The sequence below is a fragment of the Odontesthes bonariensis genome, chromosome 19 (assembly GCF_027942865.1).
Source record: "Odontesthes bonariensis isolate fOdoBon6 chromosome 19, fOdoBon6.hap1, whole genome shotgun sequence".
In the NCBI taxonomy this organism is placed as follows: domain Eukaryota; kingdom Metazoa; phylum Chordata; class Actinopteri; order Atheriniformes; family Atherinopsidae; genus Odontesthes; species Odontesthes bonariensis.
In genome coordinates, this window is record NC_134524.1 from 31,124,099 (window position 1) to 31,142,046 (window position 17,948).

Here is a 17,948-nt window from a genome sequence, read left to right on the forward strand (position 1 = left end):
ATCTCGAACACAGGATTCAGCAGCTCCACCATCGCCTTCACCACGGGCCTCACCACAGGCCTGGGACCCACCTGCTGCATCTACACCCTCCAGAGATGTTTCACCATCGTTCTCTTCTCCACCGTCACCCAGGAGATTTCCTGATCACCTTGAAAGCTTGGTGAAATCGGGGATTAAAATGGTTCCTCTCACGCCAAACATGGCAAGATCAAGAATTCTATCCTCAAAGAAGCATCGAGCCCCTCTCCCTCCCCAGCCTACTCCATCGACCAAAGCCCCCCCAGCTTGGCCCCCACCACCGGTGCCCACAGCTGTCATTTCCAACAGCGTCAATGCTGTTGTCTAGGCCACTATGGGCCTCTGTGTTGGTAAACACCATCTCAACCAGAGGTCCAAGGATGGAGTGAAGAGAGGGACAATCAGACTGTCCAATCAGAGAAATCTTATCCATATCCCTTGCAAGAACACAGCATCCAGTTCAACTATAACTAATCTCAAACACGCAGTACTCAATGTCAGATCTTTAAGTAACAAATCATTCTTAATTAATAGTTTTATTTCCTCTCACAATCTTGATTTTATGTTTTTAACTGAGACGTGGCTCGACAAAAACACAGCAAATGCAGTCCTGATTGAGTCTAGTCCACCTCACTTCAATTTTGTGTCTGAAACACGAGAAAACCAGAGGGGTGGGGGTGTTTGTGCCATGTTCAGGGATAATATACCCACCCACAAGTTGTCATTTGCGTTTTTTTCATCATTTGAGTATGTGTCATTCAAAATGGAGATAAAACAATCTTCCATACTTTATATCACCATTTATAAACCACCACAGAATTGTTTTATTGATGATTTTACTGAACTACTTTCAATTGTGTGCACTGCTTTTGACTGTTTAGTCATAACAGGGGACTTGAATGTGCATGTGGACGTAGCGCATAACAAGGAAGCTAAAGAGCTCACTGCTGTCCTTGAAATGTTTGGTCTAACTCAGCATGTGACTGAGCCCACCCACAACAGAGGGCACACTCTAGATGTGCTCATTTCAAGGGGTGTTGTTATTTCAAACGTGAATGTCGTTGATGTTGCTTTATCTGATCATTTCTGTGTTTTGTTCGACCTATCTACTTTACCCAAAACACCAGCTGGGTCTGCAGTTGTTCGGGGAAGACTCATAAATGACAGAACAGGGACACAGTTTATGGAAATGATTAGGTTTGAGAACACCCTGTGTTCTGATGTTGATGATCTGTTGAACTCTTACACATCAAGTCTCCTAAATGTTTTGGATACCATTGCTCCTGTCAAGGTTAGAATGGTTAAAAGTAGGCAAAGGGCGCCATGGAGGAAAGAAGAGTCGGTCAGGGCACAGAAAAGGGAGTGCCGGAGAGCCGAACGGAAATGGCGCAAGTCAAAGCTCCAGGTTCATTATGAGACTTACAAAGAAAAGCTATGTGTGTTCAACCAGACTTTGCGTAGAACAAGGGAGAGTTATTTTTCTGAAATCATCAAAAACTGCAGTAACAACTCTCGTGTCCTGTTTGCTACAGTAAACAGATTAACAAACCCTCCAGTTTCACTGCCTTTAGAACTCATTTCTACATCCAAGTGTAATGAGTTTGCAATATTCTTTAATGACAAAGTTCAAGGCATTAAAAATGCAATAATTTCCACAACACAAATAACTACTCTGCAGCCAGTTAGACACCTAGAGCTGACACATTTCACACCTGTTACTGACAAAACAGTCGAAGAGACCATCTGCAGTCTGAGTTCATCAACGTGCTGCCTTGATGAGTTGCCCACTAGATTCCTAAAGTCTGTGCTGAGCAGTTTATTACCACAACTTGCTCATCTAGTCAACATCTCACTCCAGACTGGAACATTTCCAAAGGCCTTAAAAACCGCTGTCATTAAGCCTCTTCTAAAGAAGAGCAATCTTGATGCCACAGTACTGAACAACTACCGGCCCATATCAAACCTGCCATTCTTAGGCAAAGTCCTAGAAAAAGTTGTATACCAACAGCTTAGTGACTTTCTCCTGTCTAACAATGCTTTTGATACTTTCCAATCAGGCTTTAGGCCCCACCACAGCACTGAGACAGCTCTGATCAAGGTGACAAATGACATCCGCCTGAACACAGATGCAAGTAGAGTCACAGTCTTAGTTCTGCTGGACCTGAGTGCTGCCTTTGACACAGTTGACCATGCGATCTTATTACAGAGGTTAGAAGACTGGGTGGGAATCTCTGGTCGTGCTTTAAACTGGTTCAAGTCCTATCTGGAGGACAGGAAATATTTTGTTGAAATTGGTAACTGTGTCTCAGACCAAATGGCTATGACCTGTGGGGTTCCCCAGGGGTCAATCCTGGGACCCGTATTGTTCAATCTGTACATGCTTCCACTAGGCCAGCCAACACGCAGCTATAATGTGTCCTACCACAACTTTGCAGATGACACTCAGATCTACGTGTCACTGACGGCAGGAGAACACGGGCCTGTAGATACACTGTGTCGCTGCATCGAACAGATCAGTGTGTGGATGCAAAACAATTTCCTCCAGCTAAACTCAGACAAAACTGAAATCATTGTCTGTGGCCCACAGAAACAAAGAGAAAGTGTTATCAGTCACCTTGAGACTCTCTCTCTAAAACCTAACTATCAAGTTAGAAATCTATGGTAATATTGGACTCAGACCTGAACTTTAACAGCCACATTAAATCTGTAACATCAGCAGCTTTTTACCATCTAAAAAACATTGCCAGAATCAAAGGAATAGTGTCTAAACCAGACTTAGAGAGACTGATCCATGCGTTTGTCTCCAGCAGGTTAGACTACTGTAACGGCCTGCTCACCGGGCTCTCTAAACGGGCTATAAGACAGCTGCAGTACATCCAGAACGCTGCTGCTCGAGTCCTGACTAGAACCAGGAAATACGACCATATTAGTCCAGTGCTCAGGTCTCTGCACTGGCTTCCTGTCGCTCAGAGAATAGACTTTAAAACAGCTCTGCTTGTGTACAAGTCTCTTCACGGTCAAGCGCCAAAGCACATCTCTGACATGTTAGAGCCATATGAACCAACTCGGGCTCTGAGAACCTCAGGGAGGGGTCTCCTGCTGGTGCCCAGAGTCAGGACTAAACAAGGTGAGGCTGCGTTTCAGTTTTATGCTCCTAAAATCTGGAACAGTCTTCCAGAAGATGTGAGACAGGCCTCAACTCTGACAATGTTTAAATCCAGGCTGAAAACAGTTCTATTTAGCTGTGCATATGACACCTGAAAGTATTTTATCTGCACTCTTCACTTTTTAATTAATTAATGATTATTTTAATGGGTTTTAAATTTCTTTCTTTTTTAATTTCTTTCTTTTATTTTTTTTATTCCTTTTTAATGGTTTTATTGCCTTCTTGTGATTTTATGTAGCTGTAAAGCACTTTGAATTGCCCTGTGTATGAATTGTGCTCTATAAATAAAATTGCCTTGCCTTGCCTTGCCACATTACAGCTTCAAGATTTTGTTGCACTAAAGAAAACCTTACAACTCTTCTGGAAATGGGGTTTGTAATCAGTGCAATGACTTATAATCACAGAGGGGTATGGTTAGATCAACTTGGTCAAAATTTGTTTTGTGCCACAACTGATTTGGAATTCCCCACTCTTACTGCCAACCATCATCCACCCCACCACCACCAAGCATGATCTAAATCCTCCATCAATGTGTTTGATGCCACTGATTTTTCTGTTTGATGCACATGCAGTTTTGTCCACACAGTCTACATGGTTAAAAAAATTGCAAAACAGAAAAAAAACTTTTAGCTTTTATTCTGCTGCCAGGAGGCTATCATCCTTTTTTCAATAGGTCAGGTGCATCTGCATAGATAGAGCAGGCATTTGTTGGCATTAGAATAACTAATAAGAGAAAAAAATCACTGGCTTCTACAGTAAAGATGAAAATTGTAAACTATGGGATCTGTTAGACCTGGCCAGTACATTTGTGGAGAACATCTAATCCCAGAAAAGTAAATGATGTTAAAGTTATGGTGTTAAAGGTCAGAGTGGTAGTGTTGTAAAGAAAGGCCGCATATAGAAGAGAAAGCTGAAAATCCAAGGGAATCCGAATTTAACGTTAGGCTGCACCTTTGTTGCACATTGTGGTGTGTGTGTATAAGTATAGAGGGGGAACAGGGGTGTTTTTTCCCCCAATGTGTCTCTTGGTCAGGTCCCTTTGCACTTGACAAATTCAGAAAAATCTGGCCATATCTGACCAAATATGGCAACCAAAAGACAATAGAGCAGGAGTGTCCCTCTGTACCTTCAATAAGCTCTTCCAAGAACTCCCCCTCTCTCTCTCTCTCTCGCTCTCTCTCGCTAAAACCTTAACATTCCTAACCTGTACTTTCTATGTACTTTTGTACCTGCTCTGCTTGTACTCTTTCATTTGAATATATTCAGGTCAATTAAGTACTTAATGCTTATACCAGTCCAACTTAGCTGGACTGCTGTTCCTTATTTAAACATTACTTTGGACAAAAGTGTCCGCTAAATTACTATAAATTGACACATAAATCTTTTAATTCATTGTGGAATCATCTTGCTATTTGGTAAAAATGGAATATACTTTAGCAGCAATACACATTATTCTCTTGTGACAACAGTTAATTGTGCAGAACTGATGACTTTTGAGTGACAAATCAGCTATTTGGGTGTTAGGGACGAGTTCATCACACGTTCAGGTTAATCATTTCATGAAATATGTTTGAGGAGTGAATTCAAGCTGTATGAACCTGAAAAGGAAAATTACAAATGTATTATTATCAACATTGTACACTATTGCTCCCCATGTAAGTCCATTGTAACACCTCATTAGCTACGCTTCTAAAACAGTCATTTAAAGGGTTTTCACAAAGGGAGAAACTGTTACATTGCAGCATCTTTCTGAAATTATGAATGTGTCCTGTCTTTTGATGACTTTTTCGCAAAGCAAATTCTGTTTCTGTGATGCAGTTTTTAAAGTAACTTTAAAGTATCACCTCCACAGAATCCTTCAGCAAGACAGATTTCTGACACTTTCTGTACACTATCACAACGTTACTTAGCATGTTCTGCCTTGATCGAACGTATTTGTAAAGGGGAACAATGAATAGGAGTTGGTTTACCCAAATAGCCTGATCAGAGTTGATCATGTTTATCGAGCATGGAGAAAAGTCTGTTTTTTTTCTTTCCTATTTCACATTTCTTTTGTTTAAGACTGTTTTTAAATCTTCAAACTTTCTGCTTATTCACAGGTTTACACAGAAATGGGATGGATCTTTGCTCTCTCAAACCTTTGGATCCTGAAGTCCAGCTGCAGACAAACACAGAAACGTGTGGAAATATGTCTTTATTGGCAGGAGACGTTAACAGGCAAAAGGGCTCATACACAGCAAGTGAAATATCTCAGAAATATCAAACTATTTATCTTAGTTAGTACTTAGTAGCTTGACAAAGTGTGTGTGTGTGTGTGTGTGTGTGTGTGTGTGTGTGTGTGTGTGTGTGTGTGTGTGTGTGTGTGTGTGTTTGTGTGTGGCTGTGGGTCTATGTGCGTGTGTGTGGTGGTGGTAGGGATTTAATGTGTGTTTAGGGCAATGATTTTCATTCAGTAAGTTATGGTCCTAAGAGTAGAAAAGAAAAATGATGATGAAGCAGAGTATGTTTTTGCATTGTTAAAAACATAATAGGAGCTACATCTAGTTTAAAAAAAATCAGTGCAATTAATTTTGGAACAAGCTCTTACAAACGTGCGTATTTGTCCCTTTTGATTTTAATAATTCATACATAGTATTCAGTAAAGTAAGTTTCTTCCCTGTACAGAAAATGATTACATAAGTTTCCATTAATAAAAAAAGAAAAATAGAATCTTGAATGCACTAAATTTGATGATAAAAAAAAAGAACTTTAAAATTTGAAAACCTTATCATAAAACAATTCAGAAACATTTAAATGGGATCCTTCATATATTTGCCGATTCACTCAATAAATGTTTGACAGAATCAATGGAAAAATTGACTTACTTAGCGATTCCAATTTCAGTCAGAGCATAATGTATGCTTAGCTGATAAATGTACTCAAGTATCAATATTGCTGCCAATCTTGCAGGGACATCCTGGTCAGTTTTAATCTATGACAATGTCAGTTTACAGACATATTAGTGTCCCTAAAACATCATACTTATCTCCACCAGTGAGAATAAAACATAGGGGTCAAACTTTTGCTACTTTCTGTATTTCTTGTACATAAGAATTATCGTATATGAGTGCTATACTGAAATGAAATCCGATACAATGTCTATTGAAAACCCATCTTTGTGGAGGCTTGAGTGTGTCACTGTGGAACTGAAATAAACGTTAGTATCAATTATTTAGGTAAAGTTCTATTTAAACGTCCAATATACAACCTTACAAAAACTACTGGGCATCATACTGGAGTAAGATGACATGACATTGAGTCCTTTCTGGGTTCTTTCAGTCCCAGATAAAACAGGGTTAAGTTCACTCTGGAATTATTCCTCCCGTTATTGGAGGCTTCTAGCTAAGAATATGCTTTATTCAGTGGAGGACAATGTAGATGTTTACTCAATCATACAACAAAGTAGAGACTCACATTAATGTGCAGCTATTTTTAAACTCAAATTAAGAAACACATATTAAATTTAGTAAATTAAATCTGACTATCTACAGATTAGCGCCTCTAGGAGCCAGCCAATCAGTCTGCAGCTTTGTGGGTTGGACTTTGGATTGATCTTTATGGGACAAGCATCTTTATTTGTTTAATCACTGATTGCACTTAACCTTTTAAAATGGCACACTCCAACCTCCACACACAGGAATCTGTGGACGTAACATTTTTAGAAATAGTAAATCAGAAAAACTGGCTTCAATGGAAGCACCCTTTAGCCCCAGAAAACATTACAACCTCACTAATCAAGTAGGTAACTTCTTTATAGACTTCTGGCCAGCCCCCCCTCACAGAGACTGGTAGCCATCCGTCCTCTTCCTGCGGCCCAGCAGGTACACCACCAGCACCACCACAATGAGCACCAGTAGTGTTATTCCCACCGCAATGGCAACACGGTAATCAGGCCGGTCAGCAGGACAGGCGTCAGCTGAAAAAAAGACAGTGGCACAGTAACTCACTGATTTAAAACAACTTATTTGATTACACCAGTTTTGTTAACTACTATTGAAATATTAAATGTCTGACTAAAAATAAAGATCTCTATTTACTAGTCCTATTTGTACGGAAGAGTATTAGGGCCAGGCATAAGAAAAAATAAAAATATTTTGCCTGTCGAGATTAAAGTCAACATGTCGAGAATAAAGTCGAAATGTCGACAATAGAGTCCACATGACATTTCGACTTTATTCTCGACAGGCAAAATATAAATATTTTTTCTTATGCCTGACCCTAATTCTCTTCTGTATATTTGAAAGGTGATTTCATCTGAAGTTCATCAAATTGCAGCAGGGGAATTGGCATGCAGCCTATTGACAAAACAATTCTTCGATAGGCCAACAACTAAAAAATATGAAAGATGAAATGTCCCGATTCAAATCATGTGTACATATGCAGTGTTAAGTTTTGTTTTTCTTTTAATCAGCATGCCAATGTGCCAGTAAATGCTTATGTAAACATCCTGCCATTAAAAAGCTGCTGGTGCTTTTAGAATGTTATCAAACCTGCTGCTCCTGACCTGCTGGTGGCTTAGCGCTTAGCACACTCTTACCTACTGCTGGAGACTATGAAGGCCTCAGAAGTCAACACCTTAATGTGATATTTGTTGAGAAAGTAGTACTCCATAAAGTAATGGTACCATAATGTAAATAGTCAAATTAGACTACTCACATTGGTTTATTATTGTAAATTATGATATGATGATAGTGATTTAAGAAATAATGTATAGTTAGCCTTTTTCCTATGTCGATGTAAAAGCCAGTTTTGACATTTATACACTTTCACAGTTTTGACAGAGTTTATAACAATAATTGATGACTACTTTGCAAAATGTTCATAATAAAAAATGTCAGAATTATAATCACTGAGTGCTGTATTTTACTACATTTTGTACTTCATCTTCACTTGAGTTATTTGATATCAATGCTAACTAGTAGTTAAGTTTTGACAAACACAACATAAGATCATTTTATTCAAAGTAATGCATAGTTAGAACTGAATTACTCAAAAACTACTTTAAACCACGACACATTGTACTTCAATACTTCAACTACCTTTTTCACCTTGAATGTATTCCCCTGAAAGTGATTTTAAAAGCATTAACTTGTAATGGAGGATGTTTTAAGATTGCGATATTGCATAAGTGTTAGATATATTATTGCTTTTTGACATCGCATTTAATTAACAGCTCTAGATACTGATAACAGACTCAGTAGTAATTCTTCTTTTCGAGGACACTTACGAGATCCAAAGTCATTTTTGGTCAGATTGAAGGCCTGCATCCTGTCTTGATTAACATCTAGGTACAGACCATTCCCCATGTAAATGGATTCTTTCTTGCAGGAGTAGGAGTGTCCAATCTTTGCAGAGAACAGATGCAACGACGCGTTGGAGGGATTGTAGGATTTGGTACCTGAAACAGTGTTACAAAGCAAATGCTCAAGTTCTGTCAGGAGATTTTAAAAATTGCCACAATGGAAAATGACGATGAGATAAAATCACATTTGGAACCAAACTTGTTAGAGTGCATTGCAGTGAATGTAGGTTGGTTATTGCGAGCATCACATACTTCCTGGTAACTTAAAGCTGCAGTCTGCAACTCTTTTTCAAGCATAATGCCTGGAACTGTCCGGGGATTCTGAAAGTAGTACATTAAATACCCCAATACAAAAAAAAAAGAGTTCTCTAGGTCCCCTATATGTCCCGCTAGGTCCCTCCAAAGCCAGCAGGTTTGTTTACAAAATTGCAGACCGGACCGGTAAAAGGTAACCAATCAGGTTACGAGCTGGGCTCTGCTGCCTGTCAATCACCGATTGTGCACGCGCGATACAAGGTAGGCTCGTCCCCACGCTTATTTATCTGGACTATTGAACTTCATTACGGGCTAGTCTACTTACTGTGTCTTCCATGATCGCAAATGACAGGTGAGTTGATGAATGAGGAGTCACGTCGGCGCATCTGGCCTGCACGTCTACGTGCACGAGTTCTCATGTGTTTTGAAGGGGCGGGACAGGAAGTTGAATAACTTTTTATTTTTCGGTTAAAAAATAAGCATTTCTTGCATTTTGCGACTACGGAGGTCACCGTTTTCAACTTCAAGCGTTCTGATAGATCATGTAAACTCTTAAAATGCCAAAAAGTAGGACTTTACGTATGACAACAACAAATCTTGCAGACTGCAGCTTTAACAGATTGTATCTATAATAGTTGAACATGCACCAGCAAACATAGAAGCTATTGGCTCCTGAAATGCTTTTTGTCTATGTTTATTTTTCCCCAGGATTGCATAACAGCTGTGCAGCTGAAATATATGTGCCTATGTAGTAACCCAATGAGAAAAATCCAAAAATTAATCAGTATGTGAGGGGACCAGAGTATCTCTGACTTACCTTCTTTTACGAGGGGGTAGGACAATTTGAAAGACACGGTATCAACATAGACGGTGTTATCAGCAACGCTCTGAGGAAATACAACAGAATAGGCATACTGTTATTCACTGCCACTCAAATCTGTAGTTCAGTCTATTCAAGTATATTGAGAGTGTTTTTGCCAACTGCATTCTTGACACAATTACCCCTTTACCTCAAAAATCCTGGAAAAGGTTCCTGCAAATAAGTTATCCAACCGTTTGCATAAAAAAACGATTTATTTGAATCGTTTTAGTCAGCATTAAAAGTAGATCATATTGGCACTGGTGAAAGTTTCCAATGAAATTATCATAGCCTTCTACAGCTATTGTAGGTGAACTCTATCAGTTAGATCCCCACATACAAAAGCTAGTCATGGAGTTCCACAGGGTTCTTTACGTACATGTTTTCTACATGTCATGAGGTAAGTTTGCATTCCTAAGCAAATGACACCTTTTTGGATGAATTTATGAAACCTGATAAGACTTTCAGTTATCTCATTTGTCTCTAAAAAAATCTTTGGGGAAATGACCCTGCATCTTACTTAATCTGTAATCTCAGTAATCATTTCCTTGAAGAATTTATGATCTAATTTGCTTGTTTCAAGTCTTTCCTAAATAGAACATGGTGCCCATGTTACAAATTATGGTTCTATTTAGGGTAGAGCAGGGGTCTTCAACGTTTTTCAGGCCAGGGACCCCCAAACTGATGGAGAGTTGGAGCAGGGACCCCCCTACTTTTTATATGGCATACAATTGTGTTTTCTATTTAACGGGACCTAGTGCCGTGTATAAACATAGCTACTCTGTTATTGTACATTCAATACTAAGCTATTCAAATAATACACAGGTTAATATATTCATGTTTTTATTTTAAACATGTGCAAGGTACAAGGTGGCCGTGCCACTGCCATTTATAAACAAACATCTTGCATACGACAATGAGCTATTCAAATAATCCACAGATTTAAACTTTAAACATGCATGTAGATGGGACAATGAATCCTCAAACCATCTGTGGATGCATATGCCAACTATGCGGTCGCTTAGGGCCCCCATGCCACCAGGGGACCCCGAGAACAATTTTGAATTTAATTTTGATTACAACTTTATTTTTCTGTAAGATAATGTGAATGTCATTTGATTCTATTTTGTATTTGGATTTTGAACATTTTGCACACCATTGCACATCTGAAAGAAATTAAACTATTTAACGTGTTTACTATAAATGCAGTCTCCAGCCTGCTGATGTTACTTTCAAATAGTTAAATTAATGAGCCATACTTATACATCACTCTTTATGTAGAAGTTAATTAAACCATATTTATGAGTTTGCTGACACCTGTATAATGTAAGATGATTACAAATAATGCTAATGATTGTGGGTCCGTTACACACATAACAGTGTAGCCTATGGAATAATGAGGCATCTGGAGCTGAGGTGATGGTAGGGCAGCCCCAAATGAAATTCTGCTTAAGGCCCCATAAATGCTTGGGCCGGCCCTGTGTGGATGGCACACGTTTGCACACAATTTGTGAGAAAAAACTGTATAAAAAAAAAAAAAAAAAAAAATTTAAATTTTTTTAAATCGTCTAAACAACCCCTGTTGAAGACCTCTGGGGTAGAGCATAAAGCACAGTATGCATCAGTATTCAAAACATACCAGATACATACTGATAAATCTAATGAGACTTGGAGGAGATGGCCAAAATGTTGAAGTCAAGACTTCTAACCAGCAGTTCATAAAACAATGGATGATGCCTATACAGTCCATGGCCAAACCCAATGTAACAAATGTCACATTCAATTGTAGACATTGCAAAGAGTGATGTACACAACATAAATTTAAATCCAGCCTGCAATATGGTTTCTGTGTACTTTCTGTGCATAGGCATTTTCTTTATTTTCATTCATGTACACAATGTCTCCATGTCTTACTTAGAATTTTTTTCTATTTATTTTGTATTTGGAATTTCTTTTAGTATTTGTGGGTCATATGCAAAAATTGTTTTGTAGTTCAGCACAAGCATCAGCTTAATCAACCAACTAAAAAGTGACTATTAAAAGGTAGGCAGGGTAGGGAGTGGTGGGTGGCATTAACATGTCTGTATGGACAGACCTGTGTTTGACAAGAAACCCTTCTTCTCCTCTTGTTTTTTCCTGGAGTAACCCAGTTATGTTTTAGTCCTGTTGTGGGTGTCATTTAACTCTTTCTGTAAACTTTTCTTTGGTTTCATATATTCCCCAAAGCCATCTTATCAAGTAAAAAATTAGGTTAGGAAATAAAGTTGGGAAAGGAAATAAGCAGTCACGGAAAGGAAAAAAAACTACATGGCTTGGCATTAAGTGTCAGTCCAGTGTGTATAAGGCACATAAATACTGTATGCGTGCATAAAAAACAAAGAATATATTAAACATATACCTTACTTGTATTTCTGGTTTACAGAAATGTAAAATTCAGAGGTTTTCCTTGAGACTAGACTGAATTATAACCATATGCCTGATCTTATGCAACTATGGTTACAAGACATTTGCAAATGTAATGGATATTACTCATGGATTACCAGAATACTCGTGTCAGTGTAATTATACCATAGCAATATATTTTATTTCACAATGGCACATCAATGTTATTTAATATATTCAATATTCATGTAAATTGTCTCTTGAATGAATCAGAGAGGCACATTGGAGTGAGGCATTTTTAATGTAGTTCCACTGTCACATGATTTTCGAGCAGACTTGACAAGTACACTTCTCTATTTTAAAACTACTTTCATGACTCCAGTTCCTATGATTGGTTAAGCATTTTGCTAGTCATCATCAAAAGACTAGATTGCCACAGCAATGCCACAGTGTTGTCACAGCAAGTAGAAAATGAGTTATTGGCAAATCCTTGACTGATCTCATTGTCTCTTCTACCACCGGACATGGACATTATATTAACATATTTGTGACATCTCTGCGTAGAAAATCAAAAGTACCTTATTAAAGAGGAAGGTGATGAAGCCCTGTGCAAAGCTAATGGTAAGGTTAGCTTTGGTTTCATCACATCTACCGCCTGTTCTGGTCAAATTTGGTTGAACAATGAAGGTCCCATTGGTCTGTAAAAAAGAAGTTGAGAGAAAAGAGGTAGAAGCACTTTTTTAGACTCTGTGCCATCTCATGTAGGATTAGCAATTGCATGACACAAGGATTGAACCTGTTATGGACATCGAATGAAAAATCCAAACTTTTAACTTGTTGAAAGCACAATCCATGTTCACAATGTCCTACATGGCTTACAAAAATGTGTTATATCTTTGAAGAACACTTGCTTTTGCTGTGACTGATGAAACGTACCTTTCCTAATTCCAGTCGGATCTGCAGCTCCATGTGAGCTATCAGGCACGTGTCTCCTTTGGCTGTTTTCACACTGTAGTTTCCCACAGTCAAGCTGGTCGAGGGAGTAGTTGAAGGAATTGTGGTCGTGGGTATTGCCTTGGTGGTGGTTGCAGGTGTGGTTTTAGGTGTAGTTTTGGGTGTGGTTTTAGGTGTGGTTTTAGGTGTGGTTTTAGGTGTAGTTTTGGGTGTGGTTTTAGGTGTGGTTTTAGGTGTGGTTTTAGGTGTGGTTTTAGGTGTAGTTTTGGGTGTGGTTCTAGGTGTGGTTTTAGGTGTAGTTTTGGGTGTGGTTTTAGCTGTGGTTGTTGTTGTGGTTTTAGGTGTAGGTTTAGGTGTGGTTGTTGTTGTGGTTTTAGGTGTAGGTTTAGGTGTGGTTGTAGGTGTGGTTTTAGTTGTGGTTTTGGGCTGGAGGGATGGGGTTGTTTCTTCGGTAGCCAGGCTAAATTCTCCAGCAGGGACCACAGTTGCAGGAACGTCGTTTGTGTCTTTGGCCAGTGACAGTGCTTCAAGGGAAAGTAAGAAAATTCAATCAATTAGAAATCAATTTCATTTCATTCATCTGTAACTTCAAAACTTTAGAATCTAGGACTTAAAGCTGCATTCGTACAAATTTTAAGTTAGCCGAAAACACAAGATTTGAAATAGCTAATATAAAGTTATGATGGCTAACGTTTTAGTTTTCATTTTAATAATACTAAAATGACTAATAATTTTAGTATTATTATTCATTTGTACTTGCACAACCTCAAGACGAACAGTGAAGTTTAAACCCTTTGTCTTTGTTTTTGTTTCCAAAATTACTGCATGCATCACCAGCTAACCAGTAAGTACTAGATTTCAAAGTCATTGCCTAGTCCTAGTCATTGCTCTCATTTAGCCATGTACTGTATATCTCCAGCTAAGTTTAGACTACTTTTAGTCCATGCTGTTTAGACTTTATTATATATATATATATATGTATATATATAGTATATTACACTATAAAGATTCAAGATGCACAACTAAAACCTGTACATCATGCTAAAATTCTATAGTATACAGCATTGATTGTAGGTAAAAAACTGTTTATTTGCACTCTAGACATCTAAGAACTTTTCCACCCACTTTTTGGTTTCCAAAAATACAGTTGTGAGTTGAAAGAAAGACTAACTTTATTTTTCACTAGTGAATGATTTATTGTCTACACAAAGACGTAATTTCAACACATTTATTGTTTCATTTTTAAATGTTAAAAATATAGAATAGTACAGGCTTTATGGTTCCAGAAAGCAACTTTCTTCAGCTGAAGTGATTGTTTCTGCTCCAGCTTTCTGTCATTTTTAGTAAAACCATCTTTGCGTGATGAGGATGATTCTATGAGCTGGGGTTTGAACGTAAATAGTTTAGTTTGCTCTTGTTTTTACCAACTAAGAAATATCATTAAAATCGGGCCTGTTGGATATCACGTGGAGACAGAAATTATGAGAAATGCTTTTGTTTAATCTCTTCTGGATTACTGTGATTGCCTTTTACTCGAGCAATTCATCTCTGCACTGCTTACATACAATTCAGAATGCGGCTGCCAGGATTTTCTTACAATAGCATCCAGAAGGTCCTATATTACACCATTCTTGATTTCTTTATATTGGCTCCCCATCAGGTTTGGAATCCAGTTTAAATACTTGTTCTAACTTCAAGAGCTTTGTATGTCAAGCTCACATTCATTTGTTATTCTCACTGAAAGCCCAAAACAACAACAGAACACTGAGGTCTTCTGAACAAGGGTTGTTCCTTGATTTCGGTTCAGAACAGAAGAAGACTCTGTTTATGCGATTGTTTCCCCTAAGCTTTGGAACTCCCACCTCCCATGCAATTTAAGATCTGTTAAGACTGTGGACCCCTTTAAAAAGCACCTTAAAGGTGAAGTTTGTTTTTTTTAAACCTGGACCTTATTTCTGTCATAAAATACATTCATCTACTCACTCACGCATAGACAATACAGCCTCTAATTAAGGCATTATCTGTCTTTATTTCACCAATACTTTAAAGGGATAGTTCGCCTCTTTTGCCAATCGCCAAGCGATTGTGAGGTCTGACTTTTTCCTGGAGAACGATTTTGTGATGCAAATGTATTACTCTTTTGAACGCATATTGTGTTGAGAAGCAAAACGCTTTATTTTCGGGACCCTAGCCAACTAGCCGGACTACCTTCGTCAATGCCAAAACGAGGCTGGAACTCGTTTCACAGGACGCAGCAGGGGGTAAGTCAATGTTCATAAATGATATTGCTAATATGGGATGTCATACAGCTTCATGTCAAAAGAGGCGACCTATCCCTTTAAGACGAATGAATGAACGAACGCGTACTTTTGCACTGTTAGTTCAGAGCTGCAGTGCTGTTGTTATCTGGGTCTATAGGGGTGCTTTCTGCACACGCGTCTACTGGGATGACGTCATCGCCACTGCAGCACAGCTCATTCAATCCGGTAAGGACGTCCATCGTACTTAAAGTCGTCGTCCACGTTGTCAAAATCTGACAAATATCCTGCCATGTTGCACAAAACTAGCAGTAGCAAGCCGTCACAGAGCATGGAGTGAATGAGCTGTGCTGCAGCTGTGCTGCAGCTGTGCTGCAGCGGGCGGCGATCACGTCATCCCAGTAGACGCGTGTGTAGAAAGCCCCCGATAAGCCCCCAGATAGCCCCGGATAACAACAAAGCAGCTCTGAACTAATGGCGCTTTTCCACTAGCTCGGCACGGCTCGCCACGGCTCGGTTTGGTTGTGTTTCCATTACAAACGAGTATACTTCGTGCCTCCTCGACGTGGGCGGGGTCGTCGTAACACGGCTGTGCGTGTTGCTGCTCACCCTGTGGCTTTTTGTCGCACAGAAGGCAAGAGAAGAGAGCCAGAGAAGACTCCTGGCCGCCAGACAAAACAGTATTGAAAAGTACTGGAGAGTTTTGTTACCAGCTTCAAAAAGACGACGTTTGGAGGTAAGCTAACAGTTGCTAACGCTAGCTTTTATTCTCCGCGTTATGACGCTTCCAGTGACGACACTCATCGCCCAATCAGTGGAAGGCAGTCGGCTGACGTCACATTTTAGTAACGCTTCGCCCCGCTTGGAACCAGGGCTGAGGTGGTACGGAAAATCGCCCCCGTTGCAGGTACGGCGTGCTAGTGGAAACATGCAATAGCGCGCCGAGCCGATGCGAGCTAGTGGAAAAGCGCCGTAAGAGTGCAATAGTACGCGTTCATTCATTCATTGGTCTTAAAGTATTGGTGACATAAAGACAAATGCCTTATTTAGAGGCTGTATTGTCTCTGCCCTGTTCTCTCCCGTTATATGGATATACGCGGATCTCGAGTAATCTAAATATCTTCCGAAGGACGCAGACTTTCACCAAACTGTTATCGGTGAGTAGATGAACGTATTTTATGCCAGAAATAAGGTCCAGGTTTAAAAAAACAAAAACGAACTTCTCCTTTGACACCTATTTGTTTAAATTGGCTTTAGTGTCTCATTTATTTAGTTTGACTGCTTTTTGTTTCTATTGTTTCATTTTCAATTATTTTATTTTATAACTATGAAGGATTTTATTTGTATATTGCTTTTAATTTTTTTGTCTTTGTGAAGCACTTTGTGACATTTGTTCTTGAAAAATCCAGTTCTTGAAAAGTGCTACATAGAATATCTTATTATTACTTGACTTTTTTTAGTTTGGTTCAACTGATATTGATGCAGGCAGATTGGGAAACTAAGTAGACCTTAAACAGTAAATACAAACTCTGACCTCCAGGTCTGCATAAAACAAACACCATGAGAAAACAATTCTCTACAAAGATGAATTAATGTGTTTTAAAGCTTAGACTTAGCTCGACTTAAGTAAACTTAAAATGCAATTGTATACTCTGGCAAATTAACTAAAGTAAGTGCCATGAACTTTCAGTGCTATTTTCAACATTGCTGGGCTTTAGCACAGGTCACAGATTCATCCTGTCCTCTAAAAAAACAGCACTCATCTGCCAGCAGACATGTGACTCAGACCTGTAACTGTTGAAAGATTGCGGAAACTTTTGTTCCTCAAACAATCAAGGAAGTCACAGTGAGGTCTGATAAGAAACTCTCATGCCTAAATTACAGAGCTAATAAATAAAAAAGTATGTTACACAACAACAATACTCCAATATTTATTAAAGTTATTTATTACATATTACATGAATTAACACCATTCCTCTGTATTGTATATAAATGTCTACATTCTGCTTGCTACTAACTTCTTAAAAACTCCACAAAATGTTTTTTGTTTTTTAGACAGAGTGGTTGAAAGAGACATAATCTTACCTGAGAGAGCACAGCAGGCTAGAAAAATCAACACAAATTCCCTCTGCATGGTGAAAAATGTTGACTGACAGATTATTTATACAGCCGCGCAGTTCTATGCCTGCTTAATGTGCAACAAAAGTGCTGCACTTCCTATCATAAATACATGGCTGTGTCAAGTGAGGCACAACACAACAGGAAGTCCATCTAGTGTTTTTTGAAAATAAAAGCAGCATCAGATACTGTCAAGTAGCAAAAATACTTTGAAAGCTTCCTTCTGCAGTCATCATGCAAACGTATTTTGAATAGATGTCATTGGTACATTTAATATTTACGTTGTAATTTAACATTCTGAATATTTTAATCAAAACGGTTAACACAAAACAAACAATCAAAAAATGAATAAACAAATATAGAAGATAAATATGAGAAAGAGGAAAGAACCCTCTCCCTCCATGATGGAGGGGTTTTATTCTGAAAACACCAAAAGGAAGCATTACTCTTGATTTTTAAATTTTGATAAAAGTTTCAAATTGATCAACAGACAGCAATGTTCAGGAAACGAAACAGAAATGATTGCAGGGAAGGGGGTTGTGGCTGGAAAAAGTGGAGCGAAAGGTCGCATACTATTCTGCCCTGCAATGAAAAAAC

The 17,948-nt window shown here is 38.7% G+C and overlaps 1 protein-coding gene across 1 annotated transcript; it reads right to left on the reverse strand.

The window, feature by feature from the left end:
- Window positions 1-5,363: 5,363 nt before the first annotated feature.
- Window positions 5,364-17,462, reverse strand: LOC142369548 (lysosome-associated membrane glycoprotein 1-like). The gene is made up of 6 exons (XM_075451906.1): window positions 17,319-17,462; window positions 12,958-13,499; window positions 12,600-12,719; window positions 9,598-9,667; window positions 8,451-8,621; window positions 5,364-7,139 (listed from the first exon to the last, which is right to left on the reverse strand). Exons 1-6 carry the CDS (start codon window positions 17,365-17,367, stop codon window positions 7,000-7,002), a joined length of 1,092 nt encoding a protein of 363 aa, XP_075308021.1. The 5' UTR covers window positions 17,368-17,462; the 3' UTR covers window positions 5,364-6,999.
- Window positions 17,463-17,948: the final 486 nt, after the last annotated feature.

Excerpts from the sequence above, each read along its gene's own strand:
- LOC142369548 (XM_075451906.1), bottom strand. The coding sequence starts at position 17,367 with ATGCAGAGGGAATTTGTGTTGATTTTTCTAGCCTGCTGTGCTCTCTCA. Across the intron at positions 13,500-17,318 it reads AGCCTGCTGTGCTCTCTCAG|CACTGTCACTGGCCAAAGAC; the intron begins GTAAGATTATGT and ends TTTCCCTTGAAG. Across the intron at positions 7,140-8,450 it reads CAAAAATGACTTTGGATCTC|CTGACGCCTGTCCTGCTGAC; the intron begins GTAAGTGTCCTC and ends TCTTTTTTTCAG.